General features: G+C 45.9%; 1 protein-coding gene and 1 long non-coding RNA gene across 2 annotated transcripts in view; one reads left to right on the forward strand and one right to left on the reverse strand.

The window, feature by feature from the left end:
* Positions 1-1,891: 1,891 nt before the first annotated feature.
* Positions 1,892-15,271, reverse strand: RCN1 (reticulocalbin 1). Its single transcript, XM_040495530.1, has 6 exons — positions 14,884-15,271; positions 10,037-10,230; positions 8,852-9,030; positions 7,075-7,135; positions 4,170-4,369; positions 1,892-3,035 (listed from the first exon to the last, which is right to left on the reverse strand). Exons 1-6 carry the CDS (start codon positions 15,135-15,137, stop codon positions 2,928-2,930), a joined length of 996 nt encoding a protein of 331 aa, XP_040351464.1. The 5' UTR covers positions 15,138-15,271; the 3' UTR covers positions 1,892-2,927.
* Positions 15,272-15,484: 213 nt separating this feature from the next.
* The window catches only part of LOC121043600 (uncharacterized), a 95,292-nt gene continuing 84,873 nt past the window's right edge, over positions 15,485-25,903 (forward strand). Inside the window, exon 1 of the long non-coding RNA XR_005796932.1 lies at positions 15,485-16,421. This is a non-coding gene — a long non-coding RNA (uncharacterized LOC121043600). The remainder of the gene's footprint in view (positions 16,422-25,903) is intronic.

Below are 25,903 nucleotides of genomic sequence, written 5' to 3' on the forward strand. Positions count from 1 at the left end.
GTTCATGTTTTGCTTGGACAGATTTTGGCTCCTAGCAATTAATGCTTTCAGTCACATTAAGCATATAAATAATGCTTTGTGACATTACAGTATTTCCCATTACAGATCAATTTTGTAGCATTTGTCCATAATCCGACTTGAAATATTACCTAGAAACAAAATATGTTTTCCTTGAAACAGTCAGACCCTATTAGAAATCTAAGGCTTTACAAATCACCATGTTAACAGTTATGTCCCCTAGCTAAGGTTTTCTTTCCTTAAATAGTGTTAAATTCAGCCCCAGAAGCACTAGTCTCTGTGAGGGTTCTCTTCTTATGTGCACTGACTTGAAAGGAAAAATTTAGTGCTCAAAATATATTTAACATTTTACTATGCATAACTTAATAAATCAACCAGTATTCCCTTTTGGGGGAAAAATAATGTTAGCACCTTTTACAAGTGTTATGCTTCTAATTAGGTTACAAGATATTATTTTCTCATTTTTCAAAAGACAGGTTTTCATTGCTTTAAAAAAAAAAGGTGTCAGCTTATTTCTGGGTAAGAGGAGTTATTCTCATTTCCTGACCATATAATCACACACCGTGGGTGAGCAAAGAAATAAAGGGAACATATATCAGAATCAAAGGTTGGAGCAGTAAAACTTAGCACTCACCAGTGGAGAGTTTGCAGCCAGGAACACCTGGATCTGAGTTCTAGCCCTGCCACTTAGTGGAGTCAGGCGAATTACTGAACTTCTCATTCAGCAAATGTTAGCTAATTTTTAAATAATTTACACAATTTTTTCCCCCTGAAGAATATCCTCTTTGACGAAAGCTAACTACCTCTCATTCATTCAGCAACTAAGATGGACCGGACCATTGCTCTCACATCCTAGCGCGCGAAAGACGGCGTACAAACAAGAACATATCAAATGGTGCAGTTGGCTGAAGGCGGCCCCCCAAAAGCTATGTATACCTCCTAACCCCCGGAACCTGTGAATGTGATCTTCCTTGGAAAAATGGGTCTTTGCAGATTAAGTAAGGATCTTGAGAGAAGATCATCCTGGATTATCAGGGTGGTCACTAAATCCAACGACAAGTGACTTTCCAAGTCACACAGAAGAGACACAGAGAGGAAGAAAAGGCCATAAAATGGGAGGCAGAGAGTGGAGTGATACAGCCACAACCAAGGAACATGTGGGGCCACTAGACTCTGGAAGCAGCAAGGAAGGATTCTGCCCTATATCCCCCCGAGGGAGCCTGGCCCTGCCGACACCTTCATTTCAGACTCCGGCCTCTAGAACCGTGAGAAACTAAGTTTCTGTTGTTGTCAGCCTCCCTCTTTGTGGGCATTTGTACATCAACCCTAGGAAACAATGGCATAAATGGTAACACGTACCAAGAAGAAAATAAGATGGGCAAATGAGACAAAATATAAACAGGGACACAGATGTGACCGCCATAAATGATGGAGTCTGGAAGGCCCCATTTAGGATGTACCAGTTGAATTCCCTGAGGACATGGGAGAGGGGTGTTCTGAATCGGAGGGCGAGGGGGCAAGTATAAAGGGCCTAACCTGGGAATTAATTTGGTGTGTGCAAAGACCAGGAAGTGAGTGGTGCTGATTATGGGAGATGCAGGGGAGAGTGGTAGGGAGATGCTGAGACAGGAAGGAACCAGACCCTGTAGAGCCTTGTAACCTCAGAGACCTAACACTTATAATGACTTGCAGATGCCCTTACGAGCAGAGAAGGACGTACGGACTGATTAAATAATGAGTATATGCCAAACATTGTAGCAATCGGATTAAAACCCAGAACCTTTATAATCTTCCTCATGTAATCCCATCCCACTGTTAATTCAATATGAATAAGAATGTCACAAATAGAACATGTGAGGTCAAACACCACAGACACAGTAGAAAATCCTCAGCGGGATCCTTTATTTTGTTCACTTGCTACTTACAAGGTGAAATGTCAACCTGTAAAAGTTGTTTCTACCAGTTCAGCCAATGGCCTGGAACATCATCGTGTCCTCGTTCCACGGTGTATAGTCCCGGGGGGCAGATCCAAGGGTCGCAGCTTCACGGGGACCAGACGGCGCAGGTTCCGGAGCTCGAAATCCGCACGCTGCGCTTCCCCAGGACCCCACAGCCTCATTCCTACTGGTGATCAGCAAGGAAATGGATGGTACTTCTATTCATTTTTCAAAGATCAGACCTACCTCGTTTACATGTCAAGAAAATGTTCTCAAGTAAAATAAAGTGTTTATCATTTTCCTATAGCTCTTTGAATGCCTGGCATTCATGTTTTCCCTACCTCTAAAATTCCTTTCTTTTTCACATTATCTTTCTTGATTGCTTCTTAATGTAAAAACAAAAAGCACAAAGATAGGGATTTGTTGTGCACATTAGCAGGTCCGTGCAGAAAAATGCACGGAGGTTTTATATACCATTTACAGTGACAGCTCAGAGTACAAAGTCAAGAAGAAAGAATCTGGAATATTAGACGTGCTCTGAAATAAGCCTACACAGGAGGACACCACTGTAGTTTCATCAGAACTTTCTCTCACCGGCCGTTCAACAGTGGCAAATGCAAAAAACGTGCGGTTAAAATAATATAGCAGTCGCTTCATATATTGCCCCCAACCCACCCAACTTCTGAATATAGGGGCTCTTTCAAATTTTCTTCCCCTTTAGTCTACGTTTAATGGAAAAAGCTAAAAAATCATGTTTTAGCAAGTATCCCCATAGCAATTTACCCAGGTTTTAATGTGTTTGGAGAGAAGTCTCACTGAAAGAATAGCAATAATGATTTTCCAGTAAATACTGAGTGAAAAACAATTTTAACCCCAATCTGAGGTTATAAATTTGCTTTTTTTTGTAAATGAGACAACTGTAGCAACCATCCCAGACATGAAAAGAAAGCCTCCCATAGTCTGCTGTATGTATCAAAGCTCATCATGATTTTTTGTGAGATCTTCCCCATAATTGGTAGCTTGGCTTCCGACAAACATGTTCCAGTTGTCTAATATCTCCTCTTTAGTTAGCTTTTCGTCCTGCAAGAGAGAGGAAAGACCTCTGTCACAGCAGCTCTGGTAACTCTGAGTAATAGTTCAGCATGAAGCTCATGTTATTTCATGGGTTTTCAACATCTAAAATATTACAGGTCATAATGAAGAAGCTGCTAGGTACCTCCAGCAGTCACCGTCACACTGCCCTGCAAAAACTAAACCGGAACAGCCCCCTGGCTTAAAAGCTGTGCTAAAATACATCAGGCAAGTCCTCGAGGAATTCAGAAGCTAGAATCCAGTTATGTCTACACACAGTGCTGACATTCCCCAAACAGGTCCCAAAGAATTCCATTCCCCTTTTATGGCCTGACTGCAAAACTCTACTGCGTCCCAAGAACTTGCAACAGTGATCCAACTGGAAGACACAGGACTTCTTTCTAAATCTTGTTTGTTTACTTGGATATCTACCAACAGGTATTGAAGTGCTGGGCATCAGAGCCAGCAGTAAGCGCATGCTTGAAGATGCCTGGGATGTAACGGGATGGCATCCTTGCATCTGACACATGACAGATGTTTGGTAAATTATCTGCTGAGTGACTGGCTGAATGAACAAACCTGTCCTAGGGCAACTCAGGGTATATCTCTTAAATCCCTGCCCTGCCCACAGCAAACAAAGTTACCGGTTCTGCAGTCCTAGGAGATGGCAGTGAATTAAGTGTGTGGCCCATAGCAGACTATCCAGGAATGTCTGGGCCAATTGAGTTCACCGTGGGTTACCAAGGTCTTGGCTAGGGGCTCCTGGGTGGCTCAGTCAGTTAAGTGTCTGACTTTGGCTCAGGTCACTGATCTCACAGTTCCTGAGTTTGAGCCCTGCGTCCAGCTCTGTGCTGACAGCTTGGAGCCTGGAGTCTGCTTTGGATTCTGTCTCCCCCTCTCTCTCTGCTCCTCTCTCTCTCTCTCTCTCTCTCTCTCTCTCAATCTCTCTCAAAAATAAATAAACATTAAAAAAAAATTTTTTTAAATCAAGGTCTGGCTAAAGTTTACAAGTCTGTAATGTAGGTCAAGAATGACACGGCTGCATGGGCCACGGGCCAAATGCTATCACTAAAGAAGCAAACAGAACCAATCTTATGTAAACTGTCTCCCTTCAAGGAACGATTCCAGAACAACGTGAAATACCTTGTTTTTGTCTGACTCATACACCAGGTGCCTGGCCTCGGCCTGAGCATGGTCATAGTCCTGAGGGAGGATCCAGTGGCGAATCTCATCTTTGTCCAACTTCCCATCTTTGTTCAGATCCCGGAACTCATTAAACTGCTCCCGTTCTGACACAACCCAGTCAGGCTCAGGGCCGTTCTCCTCGTGGGAAAACATATCCGCTAGAAGGGAAGGTTGTTCTTAGTTACGAGGATAAGTGGGAAGGTAAGTCAAGGAAAACCTGACCTCCTGAGTTTTTGGAAGGATGATGACCAATCAAGAGACCTAACCCAGAAGTCTCGTGGGCAGTTTCTTGGGGATAAAAGACAGAATGATTTATCCACTGTGAAAGCTGCTTGGCAGAATAGAAAGAACTGAGTTTAGGAATCAGAAGATGAATCCAGTGAGTTCAGTGACTGGGATTAAGTTACTTAATTCAGTGACTGAGTCCTAAATTGTCTTGTCTATAACATGGGGGTAATATTTAAAAACCACAGAGTTATTATGAAGATTACATAGCGTACTCTCTATAAATACACTCTACAACCCAAATTGGCACTATCTAAGTGAAAAACCAATAAGGACCAACATCAAGCACTTTCTACAGTGCAGGTATTACATAAAAAATATTTTACATACACTTTTTTCATTTAATTTTCTTAACAATCTTGTGAATTAGGTATTATTATTATTCCCACTTTATAGATGAAAACACTGAGGCACAGCCTTACTCCAAGGACCCACAGCTAGCATGAGCTCAAGACAATGTAGGAGCAGGAGCACTCTGCTTCCAACCCATGGCCTTTACCGCTTATTCCTTTCGTTGCTGGTATCATTCCCAAGGGGCTTTTGCATAGATCATTTTATTTCACCCTTATAACAATTATATAAGATGGATTATTATCCTCATTATACAAAATGGCAGGAAAAGAAAAAAGAAGGCAATGTTCATATGCATTGTTTGCTAAGTCACTAGATCTTCTTGGACAACACAGCTACTCTGTGGGCAGTTTTCTCTTTGATGGAAACCCAAGTTGGAAATGTCAGGAGGTAGAGAGAGCAGGTAGTGAATCAAGGGAAAAGAGAAGCAAGACTCGTGTTTCAGCACACGTTGGACCCACACTGGAAATCTGCAGACTGTTTTTGAGAAAGAGCTGTCACATTTATTAGCTAACTTGGGCATCGTCTAATCCTACAAGCCTGGGCGCTATGTATTCCCATTTTATGGATGAGGAAGCTGAGGCTTCTCATGATTACATGACTCCCACTGGGTCACACAACTAGTAAGTGAAGAAGCCAGGGCTCCCAAGTGCAGTGCTGTTCCCAGTGCACCACACCACCACTGGTTTTCCACTCCCTCCCACCTGAAAAGAAGGCTTCTCCATCAATGAAGTCACTTGCAGGACAAGTCCACACGTCAGGCCTCTCTGACTGTGAGCTGCTCAGAACTGGATTTTCAAGCACAATGCCCCCCACCTCCCTCCCTGCCTAGTGTGAAGAATGGAATGTTTCTTTTAGGCAAAGCCACTCGGAGTTTTGCCCCTGACTTTGCACCGTTTCAATGCAGAGTTCAGGAGGGCCAGGAAGAGCACACACTTAATCAAAAGTGCTACATTGCTTGTTTCAATCCGTCAGCCTTTTCTGTCTAATTCCATCACCACTGTCAAGGTGAGGCGTCCACAGCTCTGAACTGTCCCTCACGCACGCACCGGGCCGGAGGACGGCTCTGCGGCTTGCACGGACGAGTAGCCTGTCAGCATGTGTCATCCCACAAAGGTAGAGCCACCAAGATCACTTTAATTACTGTAGTGAGAGCCACCTGTCTGTTACCACAGGCCGACGAAGAACAGCGTTCGGTCCTGCAGATCAGATATAATTTCTAATGATTAGAAGAAACTTTGCTCTCCATTACCGAAGGCACTTGTTCCTGTGCCTGGGGTGGCAAAGTGATACAACCACAGACTAGAGACTGATGGCGACTCAGGCTCCTGTATTATGCTGAAAGATAATTAACTGCCTCTATTAAATAGGAGTACACAAATGATATGCATCCCACCCCTCAAATGATTTTCCAGCCTTTACTGACACTTGGGAGAAGAGCCACCACCACAAGGCAGCCTGCTGTTGGAACCAAGTAGCAGAGCCCTGAAGTGGCAGTGACAAGGGTCGAGTGGAAGCTGCCATGTTGCCTGCCCCAGTCCTTTATGCCTGGAGACCTACAGGCTGCTCGGGAGGGCTCTAGCCAGCCAGGTGACTTCTGACCCGGGGGCATTAATCGGAGCCCCACTCCACCAGTGCTCGGGCGCCTGACAACACACTTCCTGATGCTTAAAGGGGAGCCCATCAGAACAAAATGCTAGGTTCGGTACTCCCAATCAAAGGATCAAAACCCAGAGGCACACAATGGCTAATCAAGGGGCAACCGTGCGCTCCGTAAAAGGATGTACCTCTTTAAGAAGGGGCACCTTTCTGCAGATGCCTGGGTGTTCAACACAGCTCCATCTACTTAGTGCTCTTAGATCCCACAGACTGACCCACAGTGTGACTTTCAGGGTCCTTCAGGGTCAGTCTGCTCTAGCCTAACTGTAAATCCGTCGGGTCCCCACGTTCACTCTGCAAAGGTGAAACTACACAGTGTGGAGGAGGGCACCTCTCAGAGCCGTGGGCCCGCTCTTGGCCGCTGTGTGAAGTCTCATAAATGCCTCCCTGAGGTTGTACCACTAGGGACTGGTAATGACAAGGCCCTCCCCGGTGGGAAGGCACAACAATGGCAACTTCAGGCTTGCAGCTGTTGCTAAAAGAGACGTCTGACCAAAGCAGCTAGACATGTGGGTGGAAGAATGTTGCCCAGTTGGGACAGAAGAACAAGACCCCAGGCCACACTCACCAATATACTCGTCCTGATCCAGAAACCCATCCCCATTCTTGTCGATGTCCTCCAGAGTTTCCTAGGAAGCAGAGGGGAGCAGAGAATGCAAGATGGCTATGTGCTCTAAGTCAGTCTGAGAATTTCACCTACTGTCCTCCTTTCTCTGGCTTTTCTGGCTGAAAATGCTTGGAAACTTTTGGCTCATCTCTTTTCCTCCCCAGGCGTTAAGTTTCTTATCCGTAAAACGATAGGCAGTGGCTTGGGTTCCTCCTCCCCCATCCCATAATTGTAACAGCACAACACTCTCTTCACATGAAAATGTACGTATAAGCCCAGAGGGACTCTGATTTTATCAAGAAGCCATGCCAGGCCAACTGTCTCCATCATCCAGCCAAATCACCCTCGGGGGTACCTGTGAGGAACCCAGCTCGGGAACCACCAGCCTAGATAATCACAAAAAAATAGATTCCAGTGCTAACTGGACTATGAAGGCTGGGTTGGTGTCATAAAAATACGAAACAGTGAGCAACTAAAAAATAAAAGTGTATCTGACTTTTGAATGTATATGTTCTATGTTTAGTCCATTAGACTTCTTAATTAGGTTTATTGTGAGGGTGAGTAATTAAATGAATTTACTGTCCATTGTCACAGCAACTCACAGGCATGTCCTGGGTTAAAGAAAATAGCCACCCAAGAGCAGAGCGTCAATCCAGAGGCACATAATCTTCTTGTGGACAATTCCCTAATCTTCATCTGCCTCTGGCAAGTTAGGTGTGGCTAAATGGATGTTGGGTGGTAAAAAGAAATGTTTCTTAGAGCCACTGCCCAGTCCTTAGTGTCTTGGTGGTCATGAGAAGGAAGAATAAAGCAAGAGTGGATCCCACCTACCAGCTGGAAAACTAAAATATAGTCCAGAGCCGATTATGAACAAAAACTTTAGCCACTTGTTTCCCAGCATCAAAGCAGTCAGAACTGGCCTGGCATATCTGCCCAGGAAAGAGATGATGGCATTTATTTTACTGTCATGGCAAATGAAGACATTTGGGACCCTGCCAGCCACTATGGAAAGCAACTACACTCAGAGGCCTTATAAGCATCTCTCAAAGCCTAGGGTCAGACTCATTCATCCTCCAAAGACCCAGCCCGAAGAGGAGTGTCCTTCCAGCTACAGTTTTATTTTAAGTTTCTATATGTTTTAACAACCATGCATTCCATTTCAGAGTCTTTTCCCAGTTCCTTCAAGGGTGCAAAATGGACAGAGACTAGCTAGTTGCTCACAAAACCCTTCTGTTCTTTTCGGGCACACATCTGTATTTCCCTGCCTTGTCATATCTAGAAGCAGTCCGTGGAAGGTAAAAGGGAAGATGATTCATTTCCTGGCCAGAACAGTAAGGGTAGACTGTTGCCTTCTCCTCATTCCCTATCTTTTCCTTTGTCTCCCAGCTGGTTGTTGCCAGGATGACCTTGAAGCCACAAGATGGCAGAGTGTAAGATGTAAGTAGCCTGAAAGTACTTGGAGAAGTGCCCAGAAGACCCACCTGACTCAGGCCATCTGCACTGGACTTGGTATAAGCAAAAATAAGCTCTGTTTTACATGGCTAGGATTGGGGCTGTTTGTTACAGCAGCTAGCCTGCCCTGACTCACAGTGGTAGACAAGTATTCCATTGTATTCTACTTCAGAGTTCTCCAATTCCCTGCAGGTTGAATGAAGAATGCTCTTTCTTTAGAAGAAGGGACAAGACTTTGGTACAGATTTTGCTCTGGTCTTTTCCCAGTCCGGGCTCTTTATCTTACCAAAACCACAATTTCTTTCATATGCTCAAACTCCTCAGGGTGCAAAAAGGCGGTGAACTCCTCCCGAGTGGCTATCTGGTCACCATCGAGGTCTGCAGCCTTGAACCTTCTCTCATCACGTGGCAGCATCTTTTTAAAGGTGTTATGATCTAAAGGATCTTGAAACTCTTCAGGGTTTCCTGCAAGATGTGTGCAGAAACATTTAAACTGGGCTGCTAAGGAAAGCATTTCCTTCCAGATCAGTCATCCTTCATGCCCAAATGGTACACACAGGACAAAAAAGGTCCTGACCAATTGAGTTCTTTGAAGCATTTTACCTTTAGCATCTGTCCCTTCATCCCTCCTATAATCCAGGCCCCAACGGCTTATTGGGGGCATTATAGCAAGTGGTTAGGAGTGCTGGCGTTAGGCTTTTCTTCGCAGAACTCTGCTTTCGTAATATCATTCTTTGACCTAGAACACGCACAGGCTCCCTAGTACCTGCAATATTCTGTCTAGACATTTCTGTCTGGCCTTCATAATCTCCCTTAATGTAACCACGAGTGTGTGCTCCACCAGCTCTCCTGAGACTTATCTCCTAGCTCTCTCTACCACGTACCCAGTGGGGCTGCACTCTACGCTTTGCACACATCCCTCTACCTTCACAAACAAGCATGTCTTACATCCAAACCCTACCCACTGCTGAATTCACTGCTGCACCTTTGCTCCTCCAATGGACCCACCTTCCCCACTTGCCTCTATCTCTCCAAATATATATCCATTTTTCAAGGCCCAGCTCCCAGACCACCCTCCACCAGGAAACCTTCCCTGACTGCTTCAGCTCACTGGGTCCTTGCTGTCTGAAACTTGGCAGCATTTTGAGACTGTAGCACAGGCACACTTCATCTCTGCTCTGTTCTCTTTGTTCTTTGTGCCTCTGAGATTGTAAGCTCAGATTGGGCAGCAACCTAAGTCACTTTTTATTGGACCCGGGACCCCTCCCGCTACTCACCACCCACAGCTTCACTCAGGGTAAGGAGCTCTGTACATTCTTAGTAAGCAGAGGAGGATGTTATACAAGCAGGGTCTACTTAGGGGGTTGTGACATCTCCCGGAGTCAGTAGATGTGTTGAGAGAGGAGAGGCTCCTGCAAGGAGCTTGTTATGTGGGCCCCAGCTGTGCAAATGCTCAGGCAGCACCTCTTACCTAGGTAGTAACCATAGGTGGCTTGTTTGTATTCTTCCCAGGAAATTTTATCATCTTTGTCCCGATCATAATCCTTCCAGACTTTAGCGACATTATCGTAGATGTATCTTCTCTGCACTCGCTTGATCCAAGTTTTCAGCTCCTCAGTAGTAACAAAGCCATCCCCATCACTGTCAATTCGGTCAACAATCTTCCTGTAGTTTAAAAAAAAAAAAAACAACCCACAAGGCTATTATCAAGGCTTGTGTGATCCTGATCCAGAAAAAGATCAAACACCGCAGAATCTAAAATGCATAAGCAAGTGAAATAAAAGCAATGATCCAATTGTGCTGGAAAGGATCTTAAAGTTCATCTTTTCTGAGGGTAATATGCGTCCTCCCCCCATTGCCAATGGCAGACACTACCAACGGACCATGCCCTCTGTCCTGATAAACCCAGGCGTGCCTCTGAATCCTTCTCAACACAGCACTGTGCAGGTGGACACCACCAATTGATCAGAGCTGATTGTGAGATGAAACCCAACAGTCTTCTCCAGATGCAGTCCAACTCCCTTGTGTTACAGTGATGGAAACAGAGGCTGAGAGAAATGAGACGACTTTTCCAAGATCACACAGCTAGTATTTAGTATGACAGGGTAAGAACCCATGTCTTCTGGCGCTAGGTCTAATGCAAAATAAAATAAAATAAAATAAAATAAAATAAAATTTGAAAAAAAGGAAAATTCTAGGTAAACCAGAAGATAAGCGAGTTCTTTTCTTTTTCTTCTTCTTTTTTAAAATATCACCACTTTGGACTCATACTCGACACTTAGAAGACCAGATCTTGTTGGCCAAAGCATAAAACGTTAGGGATGAAAGAGCCTTCACATCATGAAAACTATTCAAGAAGCCTGACCAGCTGAGCCAGCTGCAGGAGCCTACACCCTGCCCTTTGGGCGAAGATACCTATGTCCAGGGGGGGTCTCCTGCTCCACAGCTAGCCTGGGGTCCAGCAACTGCCCGCTGGACTCTACTGAGGTACCCCCACACTCTGGTCCAAAGTAAACTTCAGGCTGGGAACTCACCAGTGTCCATCTCTAGGCCAGAGGGTCCCAAGCTAGAGATACAGTCCCTGTGGGGAACTTCAAGGACACCCACAAGCCATTTCCAATGCTTAAGAAAGTTCCAGTAGTCCATTTACCTGGGATGCAGTCAGCCAGGCTACTTAGGGATTTATTTCTTTGCTTAGAGCTGCAGTCTATCAACTCAGCGGGAAAACTTTCTTACTGTCAACAGAAGTTCTAACTGACAGTTACTCTTTCATTAATTAGAAATGGGGAAGGAATTTATTAGTACATATAAAGTTACTGTCTCCTACCTGAACCTGGGGAGCCTGTTTCCCTCTTTCTCAGAAAAGTGTGAGTGCTACGAACAGTTTTGTTCGTAGCACTCACACTTTCCTGTGTCCCTTCATTTGCCATCTTTTTTTTTTTTTTCTCCAACGTTTATTTATTTTTGGGACAGAGAGAGACAGAGCATGAACGGGGGAAGGGCAGAGAGAGAGGGAGACACCAAATCGGAAACAGGCTCCAGGCTCCGAGCCATCAGCCCAGAGCCTGATGCGGGGCTTGAACTCACGGACCGCGAGATCATGACCTGGCTGAAGTCGGGCGCTTAACTGACTGCGCCACCCAGGCGCCCCTTCATTTGCCATCTTAACAGGTCCCAGAGCTAACAGACTAAGCCTCAAGTATCCTCAGGCTTCCTTCTAGGGATTCACAGCCTTTCTGGATCTCAGTTTGCCTGACTATAAATTGGAACACCTGCTTTACAAGGGATGTTGTGGGGAATACAGGAGAGAATGTGTGCCCAGCCTCACTAAGGACAGCAATCTAGATCACAGGTGGATGGAGAACTCAGCAAACACCCAGCAGGTAACAGAAGTAACAGAAGTGAGCCAAGACTCCAGGTGGAGCCTCGGGCAACCTGGAGATGCCCATCTCTGCTCCAGACGATGAATGCCACATGGGAATAGAAGTCCACGGTGTCAAGAGAAACCAGAAATCAGGGTCTGTATGTGAAATCGCTCAGTTTAAATGTGGGCAAGTAATTTACATTTTTTCTAAGAGCTCATAGCATGTTTGTGACTGCGTGTGGCCTGTGGGCCTCCGCTCTGCAAGCCCCTTGGCCTAGCTGTCTCCAGAAGCCCTAGAACTGTCACATTTTCAGAATCTAAGGTCAGGTGGTGACTGCCTGGATCCAGCCCAAGACTGGGGGCGGGGGGTTGGGGGGCAGAGGGGACTGCTGCACCAGGAGCTGTGGGCAGAAAGGTGGCTTTTCATGTTCCATTACGTCCCAACCTTCCACCCACCTTCCAGCCTGGATTTACCTTACAGGTGAGTGTGTGTCCACTGCCTGTCTGGTAGCTCAGGCCAGAGACCAGATGTCCCCCCAGAGACCACTTCCCCACCCCACGTTAAGTCCAGAGCAAGCACTGACTGTTCTACTTCCCACGTGCCTGGATTCACAGTCTCCTGCCCTCGGGACTAGCTGTGCCTGATTAAGGCACTCGTGGCCACTCCCCTGCCCCTGGTCTCTCCACCTGTGCCTCAGTTATGTTCTCTGTCCTCCTGCCTGTATGACATTACTAACAAGTTTTTGGGATGGTGACATTTTGATTACGTACAGGATAACACCTAATCTCTACCTCAAAGAGATCCTTCCTGCTCTGTGCTTAGGTCCCCTCCCACCTCCCACTTCTGCCCTGTCCCTTTACTGTCCCAACAGCCTTCATCCCCCAGAACAGGTTTCAAAACTTTTATAAGCAGGCTGTTTTCAGGAATGCCTTCCTCTGCTTGTGCACCTGGCGACCTCTGAGCCATCCCGCAATCTCTGATCAGGTGTCTCCAAACCCCTAAGCCCCGCTCTCCAACCTGAAGCCCTAGGGGCTCCTCTTCCCGAGTGTGGTCACTGTGGTTTTTACCTGCCGCCATCATAGCAATTACACATTAGTGTCTGCTTGTGTTTCTCTCCTCTACTTTTATTTATTTATTTATTTATTAAAAAAAAATTTTTTTTAATGTTTATTTTTGAAGGAAAGAGAGACAGAGCATGAGCGGGGGAAGGGCAGAGAGCGAGGGAGACAGAGTCCGAAGCAGGCTCCAGGCTCCGAGCTGTCAGCACAGAGCCCGACGCAGGGCTCAAACTTACGAAGCGCGAGATCATGACCTGAGCCCAAGTTGGCTGCTTAACCGACTGAGCCACCCAGGCTCCCCTCCTCTACTTTTAATTAGAAGTACTTTGAGGCCTAGAGCATAAGGTTTTATCTTGGTATCTGCCAAGCACCTAACACGGTGCCTGGCACACAATAGCCATGGAAATGTTTGTTGCATGAATACATGAACGAAGTTAAGGTGTCCCTACCAGGGCCAAATGCAGAGCAACTTCACCAGCACTAGCTCTCACCACTAGGCTTATGGTCATGATAAAGGCATTAAACTGGAAGCTGTTAGGACTGCAAACTGCAGAGTTCCCTACTCCAAATCCCAAAACCTCCCCTCCTCCTCATAGGTGACAGTGCTGCCTCTCAGGGTCCCAGAATAAATCAGTTTCCAAGTGCTTCAAAGCTAATACAATAGACTGAACTCATCAATGGCCCCCATTGTGAAGTCCTGAACAAGAAGAGAAAAGTACTTCTCGGCAAAATAAAAGGTGATTGTTTGGAGGTGACTTTGAAGTCCAAAGATCTTTTTGTCAGGGCGGGCAGATGGTGCACCCACACAATAGGTATAATTTAGCCTCATATCTTAACCAACCACATTGGCCTTTGGTGGCCCCCTTCAGCACAGGGATGGCTGTTCTTTTTCATGTATCAGGACAGAAAGATCCTCCACTCCCAGGAAGCAGGTTCCAGGAGGCCTGGTGCCCAGTAGGCAGGGCTACTGGGACCCGCCCCCCCCCCCCCCAGCCTCCACTTGGGACCAGGCCATGGCTGCTGATTCCTCTATGGAAGGGTTCCCAGATACCTCTGCACAATGACCAAGTGTGTCCCCAGGGGACCCGGAGAGGGTGCACTGAGATGTACCTAAGTTTTGTTTTCCAGGTTTGGTTCCTGATTCAACTGCCTTCAACTGTGAAATTCACAATCTGCCACCACACCCTCCAGCTTTTTGCCCTCAGTTGCCAAAGGACTGGGTGCCTCCGCAGACATCTGCTGGAAAGAGAAACTGGGGGACCGGTTTCCATTCCCACTTCCCACTCCCTATCCCCTAATGTCCCTATCTTCTCACCAAGGTTTGTATATCCCCACTTCTACTATCTCTACTATTAGGCAGGAGGCAAGAACACCCCTGCCGCGGCCCAAGAACACCCGCCAGGAATCTACCCTCTCCTTCATCTGCTCCTTCAGCTTTGATCCATCTGTGTTCATCCTGCAGACCTTCTTAGCAGTGTCACAAAACCTCCACCCCGGGAATTGGGGGAGAAGAGGGAAACTGGGAAGGTGGGGAAGAACTCATGTCACTAAAAGGCCACTGTGCACAAACTCTTCTTTTGTACCCACTCTCCCCTCCCTTCTGATGCAACCGAGGGGAGGGGGCGGGCCCTCGCCGCCCTGGCTCCCGCTGCCGCTGCCACGTTCCTGCCTCCCCGCCGCCCGGGCGCGGCGGCTGTCCCCACGCTTTGGTCCCCGGCCCGCGGGCAATTCAGCGCGAGCCGGGCCGCCGCAGCACCCACCGGACCCCGCCCTCCGCCCGCGCGCCCGATTTCGCTTTCGCTTTGCTTTGCGGCGCGCGTCCCGCGTGGCTCCCGCCGGGGTGTCCCCGCGGGCACCTGCGACGCCCCCCAGCGCGGCCCGGACCGCGGCCTCACCCCAGCCTCTCCTTGCTCTCCTCCGAGGTGAGCTGGTCGAAGGTCTTGGAGTCCTCTTTGCCCAGGAAGGCCTCGTGGTCGTACTGGAAGCTCTGGTTGTCCTCGGCCGGCCGCTCGCCCAGCTCCGAGTCGGGCCGCACCACGCGCTCCTTGCGCACCGTGGGTTTGGCCCGCAGCGCCCGGGGCGCCAGCGCCAGAGCCAGCAGCAGCCCCAGGGCGAGCCCCAGGAGGCGGTCGCGGCCGCCACGCGCCATCGTCCGGACGGGAGAGCGGCCCGCGGGGAGGCACGGAGCGAGCGACGAGGACGGCGACTGGGGAGTGGGGGCTCCCAGCGCGGCGGCGGCGGCGGCGGCGGCGGCAGCGGCGGGGGAGGGGACGGGCCCGCCCCGCGCCAGAGCGAAGGGGCGCGCCCCGGGCCGCGGGCAGGGAAGCTTCGGGCAGCCCGGCTCACGCGCCCATTGGCCGCCGGGCCGCGGGGAGGGGGGTGGGGGGAGGCCGGGGAGGCCGAGCCACGTCGCCAGCCCGGGCGGTGGGCGCGGGGCTCGGGTTTCTCCTCGGCCCCTCCCCGCGATCTCGTCGCGAGGGGCGGGCCCAGGCGTGCTGGGCTGGGGACTCCGGGCTCCTAGGAAGACGGGGAAGTTCTTTGTCAAGCAACAGATGTTCAGGGTAAAATTCCCTTTCTCTTCTTCCAGTTATGGAGAGTTGAAAGGAACGAGGCGCTGCCCCTCCCCAACTTCCAGCTGGGCGCCTGTACCCCAGCCCTAGACCTCAACCCCAAGATGCGCTCTTAAACCAAATTCATCCCCACTTACCCAAACTTGGAATCTGGTTACAAACACAAGAGGCTAGAAAGAAACCTGGGTGGCTGAGGTCCACTAGAAACGAGGGCACAAACCCAAATGTTGGGGAGGGCCCAACAAGTAGATATGACGAGGGGCCAGCTAAACTGAGCGGCCCCGTGTATGCCAGCTGCCAGGACTACAGGCCCCAACCTGGCAGATAGTCCCGTTACCTCCCCCGCCAAATCAGGATTTCAGAGGTCCGTGTTTCCATTTCTGAACCACGGTAACTCATTTTACAAAAACACTGCGCAATTCAAACAAATCTTTCCTATACATTGAATGCTAGGTAATGCTACCAATATAGAGAAGTTCTGTAGAACTTTCTGCAGCCATAAAAATGTTCTATCTCTGGGCTGTCCAATAGTGGAGTGGGTATTGAGACACTTGATATGTACCTAGTGTAACTAAGGTTTTGAAATTTTCATGTATGTTCAAACTTAAATAGCTACATGTGGCCAGTGGTTGTCATGCTGGATGGTACAGGTCTAGAGCAATGACTCTGTGTCATAGCCTTTGGAGACTCATTGAAAACCAAGGGCCTCCTTCCAGGAAAATGTGCATATAATTACTGACATGAATGTTTGATTAAAGTTTCAGGATGTTCATGGATTGTCTGAAGGCCTACTCTTGTGCCTCAGGTTCAGCATCCCTAGAAAATTAAACCTGTGGTCGAAGAGAGGAGCCCCCTGGACAGAGGTACTCCTGGAGCATTTCCTTTATCTTGTTCTGTCTCCCCATCCTGATGGTCTAGAAAAGGTCACTGGGCTGTGCCTCTTGCTCTTGTAAGAAGGATGCCAGGACATTATTGGCATAGATCCAAGTACCTTTTTTATGAGGACTTCTTTCAATCAATTAATGAATAATTATTGTATGCCCATCATGGCCTAATTACTGGCCTGGGTGATGAAGGTACGATGCAGGATAAGACCTTCATGGTCTCTGCAGCTACAGGGTTTGTGAATAGATCATTCATTCATTCATTCATTCAATAAACTAAGCACCTGTTAAATGTCAGGGCTGTGATGGGTACTGGTTTACCAAGTAGCAAATCAGTGTGATAAGTGCTGCGGGGGAAGGCATTCAGCATTATGGGGGTACATCAGAGGGACAGAACCCAGACTTGGGGATCCACTGGGGAAAGCCTCCTAGAGAAAAGGACATCTAAACAGAGACTGAAGGTAGGTGGGTTAAGCCAGACAGCAGGGGTGTGGATATATGAGGGGAGAACAAGGTTCTGTGTGAGCTGGCACAGAGCAGAGGAGTTTGAGGTATTATCCTGGTGATGCTGTACATCCCCATCTGCCCGCAGTGAGATGCAGGGATGTAGTCCTCGGTGCCTCACCAAACCTGAGCTGACTTTTCGTGGGACAGGAAGTGTGGTGCTTGAGACCAGATGTATTTCCCACCGCCGGTACAGAGGCTTGAATTTCTAGCAATAGAGAAACGTTACTCTGGGTGTACAAGAGCTCCTTATTAAAATGCAAGGGCCCTGAGTAGGTGGCTTTGTACCTTCAGTGCTCATCACACAAGCAGGATGTGAATTGAGTAGGGGGGAGAAAGAGGAGTGGGAGGAGGCACAGAAAGATCAAGAGGAGGAGAATTAGGAAGGGAATAGGAAAGTGGGTGGGGATTGGAGATAGTCTTTGCTTTGCTTATTCACGGCTTTGCCACAGGCAGGCTGGGCCCCTGGGATTGATCCAGACTCTCAGGATTGAGGACAGCACATCCTTTGCCCTATCCTAGTTGGCTTTCTGCCAGACACTAGTGCTTTCCAATAGTTAGATTTTTCCAGAGGTAATCTTGGCTCCTGTGAGAATCACCAGAGAATTCCAGCACTGCTGTAAACCCGGAAGAGCTTATATAATTTCCCCTGGGATGGCATACACTTCTTCTGTTTCTTTTGATGGAAACTAAAATGTCAAAATAACTATTCTTCCCATCCCCCACTACTTGTTAAAAGACCTTATTTATTTGGAGTTTAGGGTTTTTTTTTTACCATTTCAAAAACTCAATTTATTTAAAGTAAACAACAACAACAACAACAAAAGAAAACAGCTCACCCACAGTGAGCCCCACATCAGGCATCCCAAGTTTTACAACATACACTTGAGAGACAAACCTGCAAAACATTTAACTTTGAAAACCAATGGGGCTCGCATCCCAAGACCCACAAGACTGGGAGTGAGCTGAGAAACTGCTCTTCAAGGGCTCAAGGGCTCAGGCTCATCAGCTTCTGGGTCCAGCTCAGGAATGGCTGGTTGCACCCAGACTTTAAGTGAAGGGAGTTCACCTCTCTATATGAAAGCATCCCAGAGCACCAGAGTCTCCCAGAAGGGAGCTTTTACACACATGTGGTGCCCCGAGTTTTGTGGCTGTGGCCTGGGACTCTCTTGATCACGTGGCTCTGAAGACCAGGGAGCTTGCAACCCTTGTCCCGTGGAACCATAATAATTGGTGTCACCATCATAGGCCCTATCTGGTGCACCAATTTTTGTGGCCACTGCTGGGGGGCACTTCTACATCACCTAGCTCTGGTGGCCAGCAGGACTTATGCTAGTGGGTCCCACAGGACTATGAACAAAGGAGACAGAGTTCTTAACCAGCTGACACCCCAGGGAAGAAAGAGCAAGAGGAGACAGACCCAGAAGCTCAGTCTTTCTGTGAAAGAGGCGTATTAGCTAATCGTCATCAGACTGAGACTTTAGGGGCAACGTTCTAATTAAACAGGCATCTAGGTGCTAACTGTGATCCTTTCCAGAGAACTCTGAGGATAGGCTCTATCTTTAGTCTCACCTTCTGTTGCAATCCAAAGTGCCAGTGTCTTCCTGGAGGGTGCCCATGTCCGGTGCCCCATTTTGGTGGCTGTTGCCAGGGGACACATTTACATTGCTTGGCTCTGGTGGCCAGTAGGGCTTATGCTGGTGATCCCACAGGACTATATATATTTGCACACTTATTAAAAGATGTTTTTTAATGTTTATTCACTTTTTTTTTGAGGGGGGGTGCAAGCGGGGAAGGGGCAGAGAGAGAGGGAGACAGAATCCGAAGCAGGCTCCAGGCTCTGAGCTGTCAGCACAAAGCCTGATGCGGGGCTCAAACTCACAAACCGTGAGCTGAAGTCAGAGGCTTAACCGACTGAGCCACCCAGTGTCCCTATATTTGCATACTTTTAAAAGCTGTTGCCTGAGGGTTTGGTTTCCAGTAAGTCTGAATCTAGCTGCTGAGATCCTCCCCCTTTGAGACACTGACAAGTCTTGGTACATCCTCAACCACTGGGAGCCATTAAATATATAATAGCCTTCCTGGACACGCACAAAGGTTTAAAAGACAACAAAGAGCTGAGGCAGGGTTGAGTGACAAGGTTCATCTCCTACACAAGGCTACTCCTTGTGTAGACTGGGAGAGGGGACTGTTTCATCTACTAGATAGAAACCAACACAGGGAATCCGGCAAAATGAAGAAAACAGAAGTATAGGTTCCAAATGAAAGAACAAACTAAAAACTCAGAAAAAGCTGTAGTGAAGTGGAGATAAGGAATTTATACTTATCTCTGATAAAGAATGCAAAGTAATGGTCATAAAGATGCTCACCAAATGGGGGAAGAATGGATGATCACAGTGAGAACTTCAACAAAGAGCTGGAAAATGTAAGAAAGTACCAAACAGATGCCACAAAGCTCAAGAATACAATAGATGAACTGAAATATACACTAGAGGGATCAACGGCAGACTAGATGAAGTAGAAGAAAGAATCAGTCAACTCAAAGACAGAGCAGTGGAATTCACCCAAACAGAGCAGCAAACAGAAAGAAAGAAAGAAAGAAAGAAAGAAAGAAAGAAAGAAAAAAGAGTAGAAAAGAGTGGAGATCCCTTAAGAGACTTTAGGAACAATGTCAAATAGGGTAACATTTTCATTATCGGTCTCCCAGAAGGAGAAGAGAGAGAAAAAGGGGCAGAAATCTGATTTGAAGAAATAATGGTTGAAGCTTCCCTAACTTGGGGAAAGACATAGATGTCCAGATCCAGGAAGCCCATAGAATTCCAAATAAGAAGAACCCAAAGAGACTCACACTAAGACACATTACAATCAAAATGTCCGAAGTTAAAGACAAGAAGAGGATATTAAAAGTAGCAATGTTAAAAACAACATGTTACAGGGGAATCCTCGTAAGATTATCAGCATATTTTCCAGCAGGAAAGTAGCAGGCCAGAACGGAGTGCTGGAAAACAAACAAACAAACAAACAAACAAACAGCCAAAAAAACTTCCAAATGAGAATTTGGAAGTTATCATTCAGAAGTGAAGGAGAGATACAGTGTTTTTCAGGCAAACAAAAACCAAAGGAGCTCACCAGTAAACTGGCCTTATAAGAAATGGTAAAGGGCCTTCTTTAAGTTGAAAAGAAAGGATGCTAATTAGTAACAAGAACACACATGAAATCACAAGCCAGCAAGTTTACCAGAGAGAACCCAGAAAAGAGACAGCTAGGTGCCTCCTGGGGTCAGAACCACCTCAAATACTGATCCCCCAAAACTTTGGCAAGGATTATGAGTTTAATGGGATCAGACTGGGGAGCTGTCTTTGCCCCAGGACATTGTCTAAAACTATAGAGCAATTAGCTGGCAATTAGTGGTGTCTAAATTTGGTTGTGACCCAGGAAATAGTCAAAGAGAGCTCTCTTTAAACCACTGTTATTCCAGGGTGACAGTGACTGTGTGCATGTCTAAGGCAGCATTTCCAAAGGAGCAATGCCACAGCCTTCACAATGTGGAGGAAGAGGCTTCTCTAAGAGAGTCCAGCCAGTTCCTAAGCAAATAAACAAGCAAACAACAAGAAGACCTGGAGGAGGAAGACGAGTATCTGGAGTTGTGACAGTACGTTATCTAAAATAACCAGTTTTCAAAAAAAAATTACAAGACATTCAGGGGCTCCTGGGTGGCTCATTCAGTTGAGTGTCTGGCTCTTGATTTCGGCTCAGGTCACGATCCCAGGGTGGTGGGATCGAGCCCTGCATTGGGCTCTGTGTTGAGCATGGAGTCTGCTTGGGATTCTCTCTCTCCCCCCACCCTCCAGCCCCTCTCTCTTGTTTGCACTCTCTCTCTCTCTCTCTAAAATAAAAAAAAAATTAAAAAATTAAAAAATTTAATGTTTATTTATTTATATAGAGAGACAGAGCATGAGCAGGGGAGGGGCAGAGAGAGAGGGAGACACGGAATCTGAAGCAGGCTCCAGGCTCTGAGCTGTCAGCACAGAGCCCGACGCGGGGCTCCAACTCACAGACCGCAAGATCATGACCTGAGCTGAAGTTGGACACTCAACCAACTGAGCCATCCAGGTGCCCCTAAATTTTTTTTTAATTTAAAAATTATAAGACATTCAAAGAAATATGAAAATATGACCCATATACAGGGAAAAAAATAAATGGCCACTGAGAGGAACCATATCCTGTAGCCAATCAACCAGGAATCCTGTATCCAGCAAAGCTGCCTCTGAAAAGTGATAATGAAATAAAGGCATGCCCAGATAGGTAAAAATAGAGAATTCATTGCTAGTAGATTTACCTTACAAGAAACATTAAAGGAAGTTGTTGAGGCAAAAAGCAAATGACTTAAGACAACAATTCAAATACACACACACATGCACGTGCGCGCACACACACACACACACACACCCCTACATGAGCATCAGTAAAGATAATAATGTAATTATAAAAGACAGTATAAATGCATATTTCTTCTCACAACTGATTTTAAAATGTGTATGTAAAATATGTGTCCAATTGTATTGTTAGGCCTATGACATATAGATATATAACATATTTGGCAAACAATATAAAGGCAGTGGGTAGGAACAAAGCTATATTGGGCTATATTAGACCAGGTGATAAATCAAATCCATAGGACAAATGAAAAGAACCAGAAATGGCAAATAAAAGGTAAAAATAACAAAAGCTACAAATATATGTTTGTTCTTTCTTTTCTCAGCTCCTTTAAAAGACATAAAATGATACAAAGTAATAATTATAACAATGTATTGTTGAGTTTGTAACATATATATAGATGTAATACATGTAAAAATAATAGCCCAAGGGGGGGGGGAAGAGAAGGGTTATATAGAATTAACATTTCTATATTTCATTGGAAATAATATCTAAAGTAGATTCTAATGAGTTAAGATGTATAACATAAGCCTTAGCACAAGGACTAAGGAAGTAGCTCAAAAAATATACAGGGAAAAAAATCATTAAAGGACTGAAAATGTTCATTAGAAAACATTCACTTAATGCAAAAGAAAGCAGTAAAAGACGACTAGAGAAACAAAAAAGACAGAAGGAAAACATCACCAGCTAGAAATCTGGCTGAACACACAGAAACAAAACGCACCAGAAATGGTTCACCTGAAAGGATAAATATATAAGACATTTTTCTTATTATTTAAAAGATAAAAAATGTACCTGATGGCTCAAACAAACATAATAACAATGTATTTTGGGGTTTATAACATGCATACGTGAAGCCTATAATAACAACTGTATGTAGGATATAGGACCTGAGAAGAGAAATGGAAGTCCACTGTTCCAAGGTTCTTATATTACACATGAAGTGGTGTATTATCACTTGATGTAGACCATGATATATTAAAGATTATGCTGTAAGGCTTAATTCCAGTGGAGTAGGAATTAATCTGAGCCATTTTGCTAATGTGTCTGCATCGTAAACATGACCCCTAATCAAGTCATGAAACACACTCCATCGTAGTATTGCCTTGAAACCAAGGGTCTGAGAAACTTGGGTGCAAGTTTTACAACTTCGTACCATCATTTATTGGGACTCCTGGAGGAGTCTGCCTCCATGTAGCAAGAATATATATGGCTACATGACTGGCGAGGTGCCCTTTGGGGCTGCTTATTTCTGAGGAGTTCTGTATACACACAGTGGTTCCTGATCCCAAGAGATAAATTGTATTCGGCTGTGGTCTTTATAGAAAGCAGGGCAATAGAAGACCCTTCTGACCTTTCCAGACCCATCACTATGATGTGAAGCATGCATGTCTTTTCTTTAATGTTGTTATGTATACACACACACACACACACACACACACACACACACACACTCTATAGCTATGTAAATATTGTCATTTTTGGTTCCATGAGTCTTAATCTTTAGCAGTCAACTCTTCAACTTCCATTGTTAATGTGAAGTATACTCTAAACCCTAAAGCAACACAAAACTGTGAAAGCAAAGAGTTAAATGATCCAACAAAGGTCATAGAATAGTCATAAAAAGTACTCAACTGCGACACCTGGGTGGCACAGTCAGTTAGGCATCCAACTTTGGCTCAGGTCATGATCTCGTGGTCCGTGGGTTTGAGCCCCACGTTGGGGTCTAACTCAGAGCCTTCTTTGGTTTCTGTTTCTGGAGCCTGCTTTGGTTTCTGTGTCTCCCACTCTCCCTGCCCCTCCCAATGTCACATTCTCTCTCTCTCTCTCAAAAATAAATAAACATTAAAAAAAATATTTTTAAGTACTCAATCCCAAAGCAGGCAGATAAAAGAGTAAAAAGAGAACCTGGAACAGAAGAGACAAATAGAAACAAATAGCAAGATGATAGACTCAAACTTAACCATGTTAATGATCTTATTAAAGGTAATTTGTGTAAATACTCCAGTTTAAAAGGCAGAGATTGCCAAATTATGTAAAAAAGCAATACCCACCTATATGCCGCCTACAAGAAATGAATCTTAAATATAAAGACACAAATAGGTTAAAAGTAAAAGGATAGAAAAAAAATAGACCATGCTGATGCTTATCAAAAGGACGTTGGAGTGACTATATTTATATCAGATAAAGTATATTTCAGAACAAAGAATATTGCCAAGAGTAAAGAAAGTCCTTTCACAATCATAGAGGGGTCAGTTAGGCAAGCGAGCCTAACAATCCTAAATGTTTATGTACCTAACAGCAAAATTTTAAAATAAACGGAGAAAAAAATTGCAAAGAGAAATAGACAAATACACAATTATAGTCAACAACTTTTTAAAAATTCTCCCTCAATAGCTAATGGAACAATAGGCAGAAAATCAGCAAAAATATAGTAGATTTGAAACTCTAGCAATACTTGACCTGATTGATGTTTAAAAGAAAACAACAACAACACCACCCAGGGTACCTGAGGGGCTCAGTCAGTTAAATGGTTAAGCAAGCATCCTACAACGGCTCAGGTCATGATCTCGAGGTTCGTGGGTTCAAGCCCTGCATCTGGCTCTGTGCTGACAACTCAGAGCCTGGAGACTGCTTCAGATTCTATCTCCATCTTTCTCTTTCCCTTCTCTGCTCTCTCTCTCTCTCTCTCTCTCTCTCTCTCTCAAATATAAATAAACATTAAACAATAACAAAAAAAGTAAAATAAATAAATTAAAAAACGACCCAACAACAGCAGAATACACATTATTCTCAAGTGTACAAAATTTACTAAGAAAATCTTCTGGCCCATAAAACAAGTCTCAATAAATTTAAACGGATTCAACTAATATAAAGTGTATCCTTGAGGTGGATGGACTGTTACTACCAACCTTGGATTTCACCGTCAAAGCAAACTAGTCAGGGAAAGACAATCAAAGACAGGCAATCAAAAACTAGCCCCTCTCAGGGTTTCCTGTTTCAGCTTCAACAAGTAAAGAGCTTGGAGGTTGTCCCTCCTGACTTTACAACAAGAAGAAAAGCTGAAGAAGAGAGATGGCCCTCTCACCCCTTGCCTGCATGCACACACCAAAGAAAGACCATCTGAGGATACAGCAAGAAGGTGGCTGTCTGCAATCCAGGAAGAGTCTTCACCAGATGCCAGCCATGCTGGCAGCCTGATCCTGGACGTCCAGCCTCGAAAAAGTGGGAAAATACAGTTCTGTGGTTAAAGCCACGCAGCCTGTGCTATTTTGTAATGGCAGCCTGAGCAGACCTGGCATAACCTGTCAACCTGTCAGTTGTATTTCATGCTTGTCCACGGCCCTAGGTTGTTTGTAGATAGGGAAGAGGATGCCTGTCAAAAGGGAAGAGCCTGAAAATGCAAGAAAGTGTGGGTAACTGATGAAGCAAAGTCCTCAATCACTAGAACCCTTTGGAAATTAGGTGAAAGCTAGAGACTCTCACCTAAAGATTGACATAAGGGCAAAAATTTGCATTAATTTGAGAAGAATCTTGTATCATCTGGAGTGCCTCGTGGACTCTGCTTGATCCCCTGAACCGATCTTTTAAAGAGCCTCTGTCCTGGGGAAACCTGTTGATTGGGACCAAGAGCTTTGGAGGAAGATTGGAGCAGAGCAGGGTGGGGGGTGGGGGGTGGGGTTCATAGGACACAAGGAGGCAGGGAGACAGTTGGAGAAGGAGGAATGCCAGTCCTTGGATCTCACATGTTAGGAGTCAATTCCACAGAGTGTGTGAGGAAGGGAGCAGAGATGCTTGGGCATGAAAAAGATCGAAAAGGTTAAGATCTACTCAAATTAGGGAAAAGGATGAGGAAATCAGTAGGAATTAGAAAAAGAAATCCAGGGTTTTAAGGATAGCCAGCTGGGGTGGGATTACATATAATACTATTATTATATGACTGCTATAGAATCCTTCAGCCTGATGTGTGATTTCACCAGCTTTGTGAAGCAGGTGTGAGCAACAGCAGCACTTGTGGCAGAAAAAAAGTGGATGTGCGATTTATTGCAAATTGAGGATTGGCAAGGAGAATGCAGGGATAGAGTTGCTATATAAACTAGGGCTGATTTTATTTTATTTTATTTTATTTTATTTTTATTTTATTTTTTCAACGTTTATTTTTGGGACAGAGAGAGACAGAGCATGAACGGGGGAGGGGCAGAGAGAGAGGGAGACAGAGAATGGGAAACAGGCTCCAGGCTCTGAGCCATCAGCCCAGAGCCTGACGCGGGGCTCGAACTCAAGGACCGCGAGATCGTGACCTGGCTGAAGTCGGACGCTTAACCGACTGCGCCACCAGGCGCCCCAAGGGCTGATTTTAAATGAGAGTCTCACTACAAAATGTTGGATAAGGAAGCAAGAAAAGAAAGAAAGAGGGAGGGAGGGGGAAGGAGAGAGAGGGGGAGAGAGAGAGGGAGGGAGAGAGGGAAGGGAGGAAGGAAAGAAAGGGAGGAAGGGGAGAGGAGGGGACCGGAGGGGAA

Source organism: Herpailurus yagouaroundi, unplaced genomic scaffold (assembly GCF_014898765.1).
Source record: "Herpailurus yagouaroundi ecotype Mexico unplaced genomic scaffold, PumYag 187, whole genome shotgun sequence".
NCBI lineage: Eukaryota > Metazoa > Chordata > Mammalia > Carnivora > Felidae > Herpailurus > Herpailurus yagouaroundi.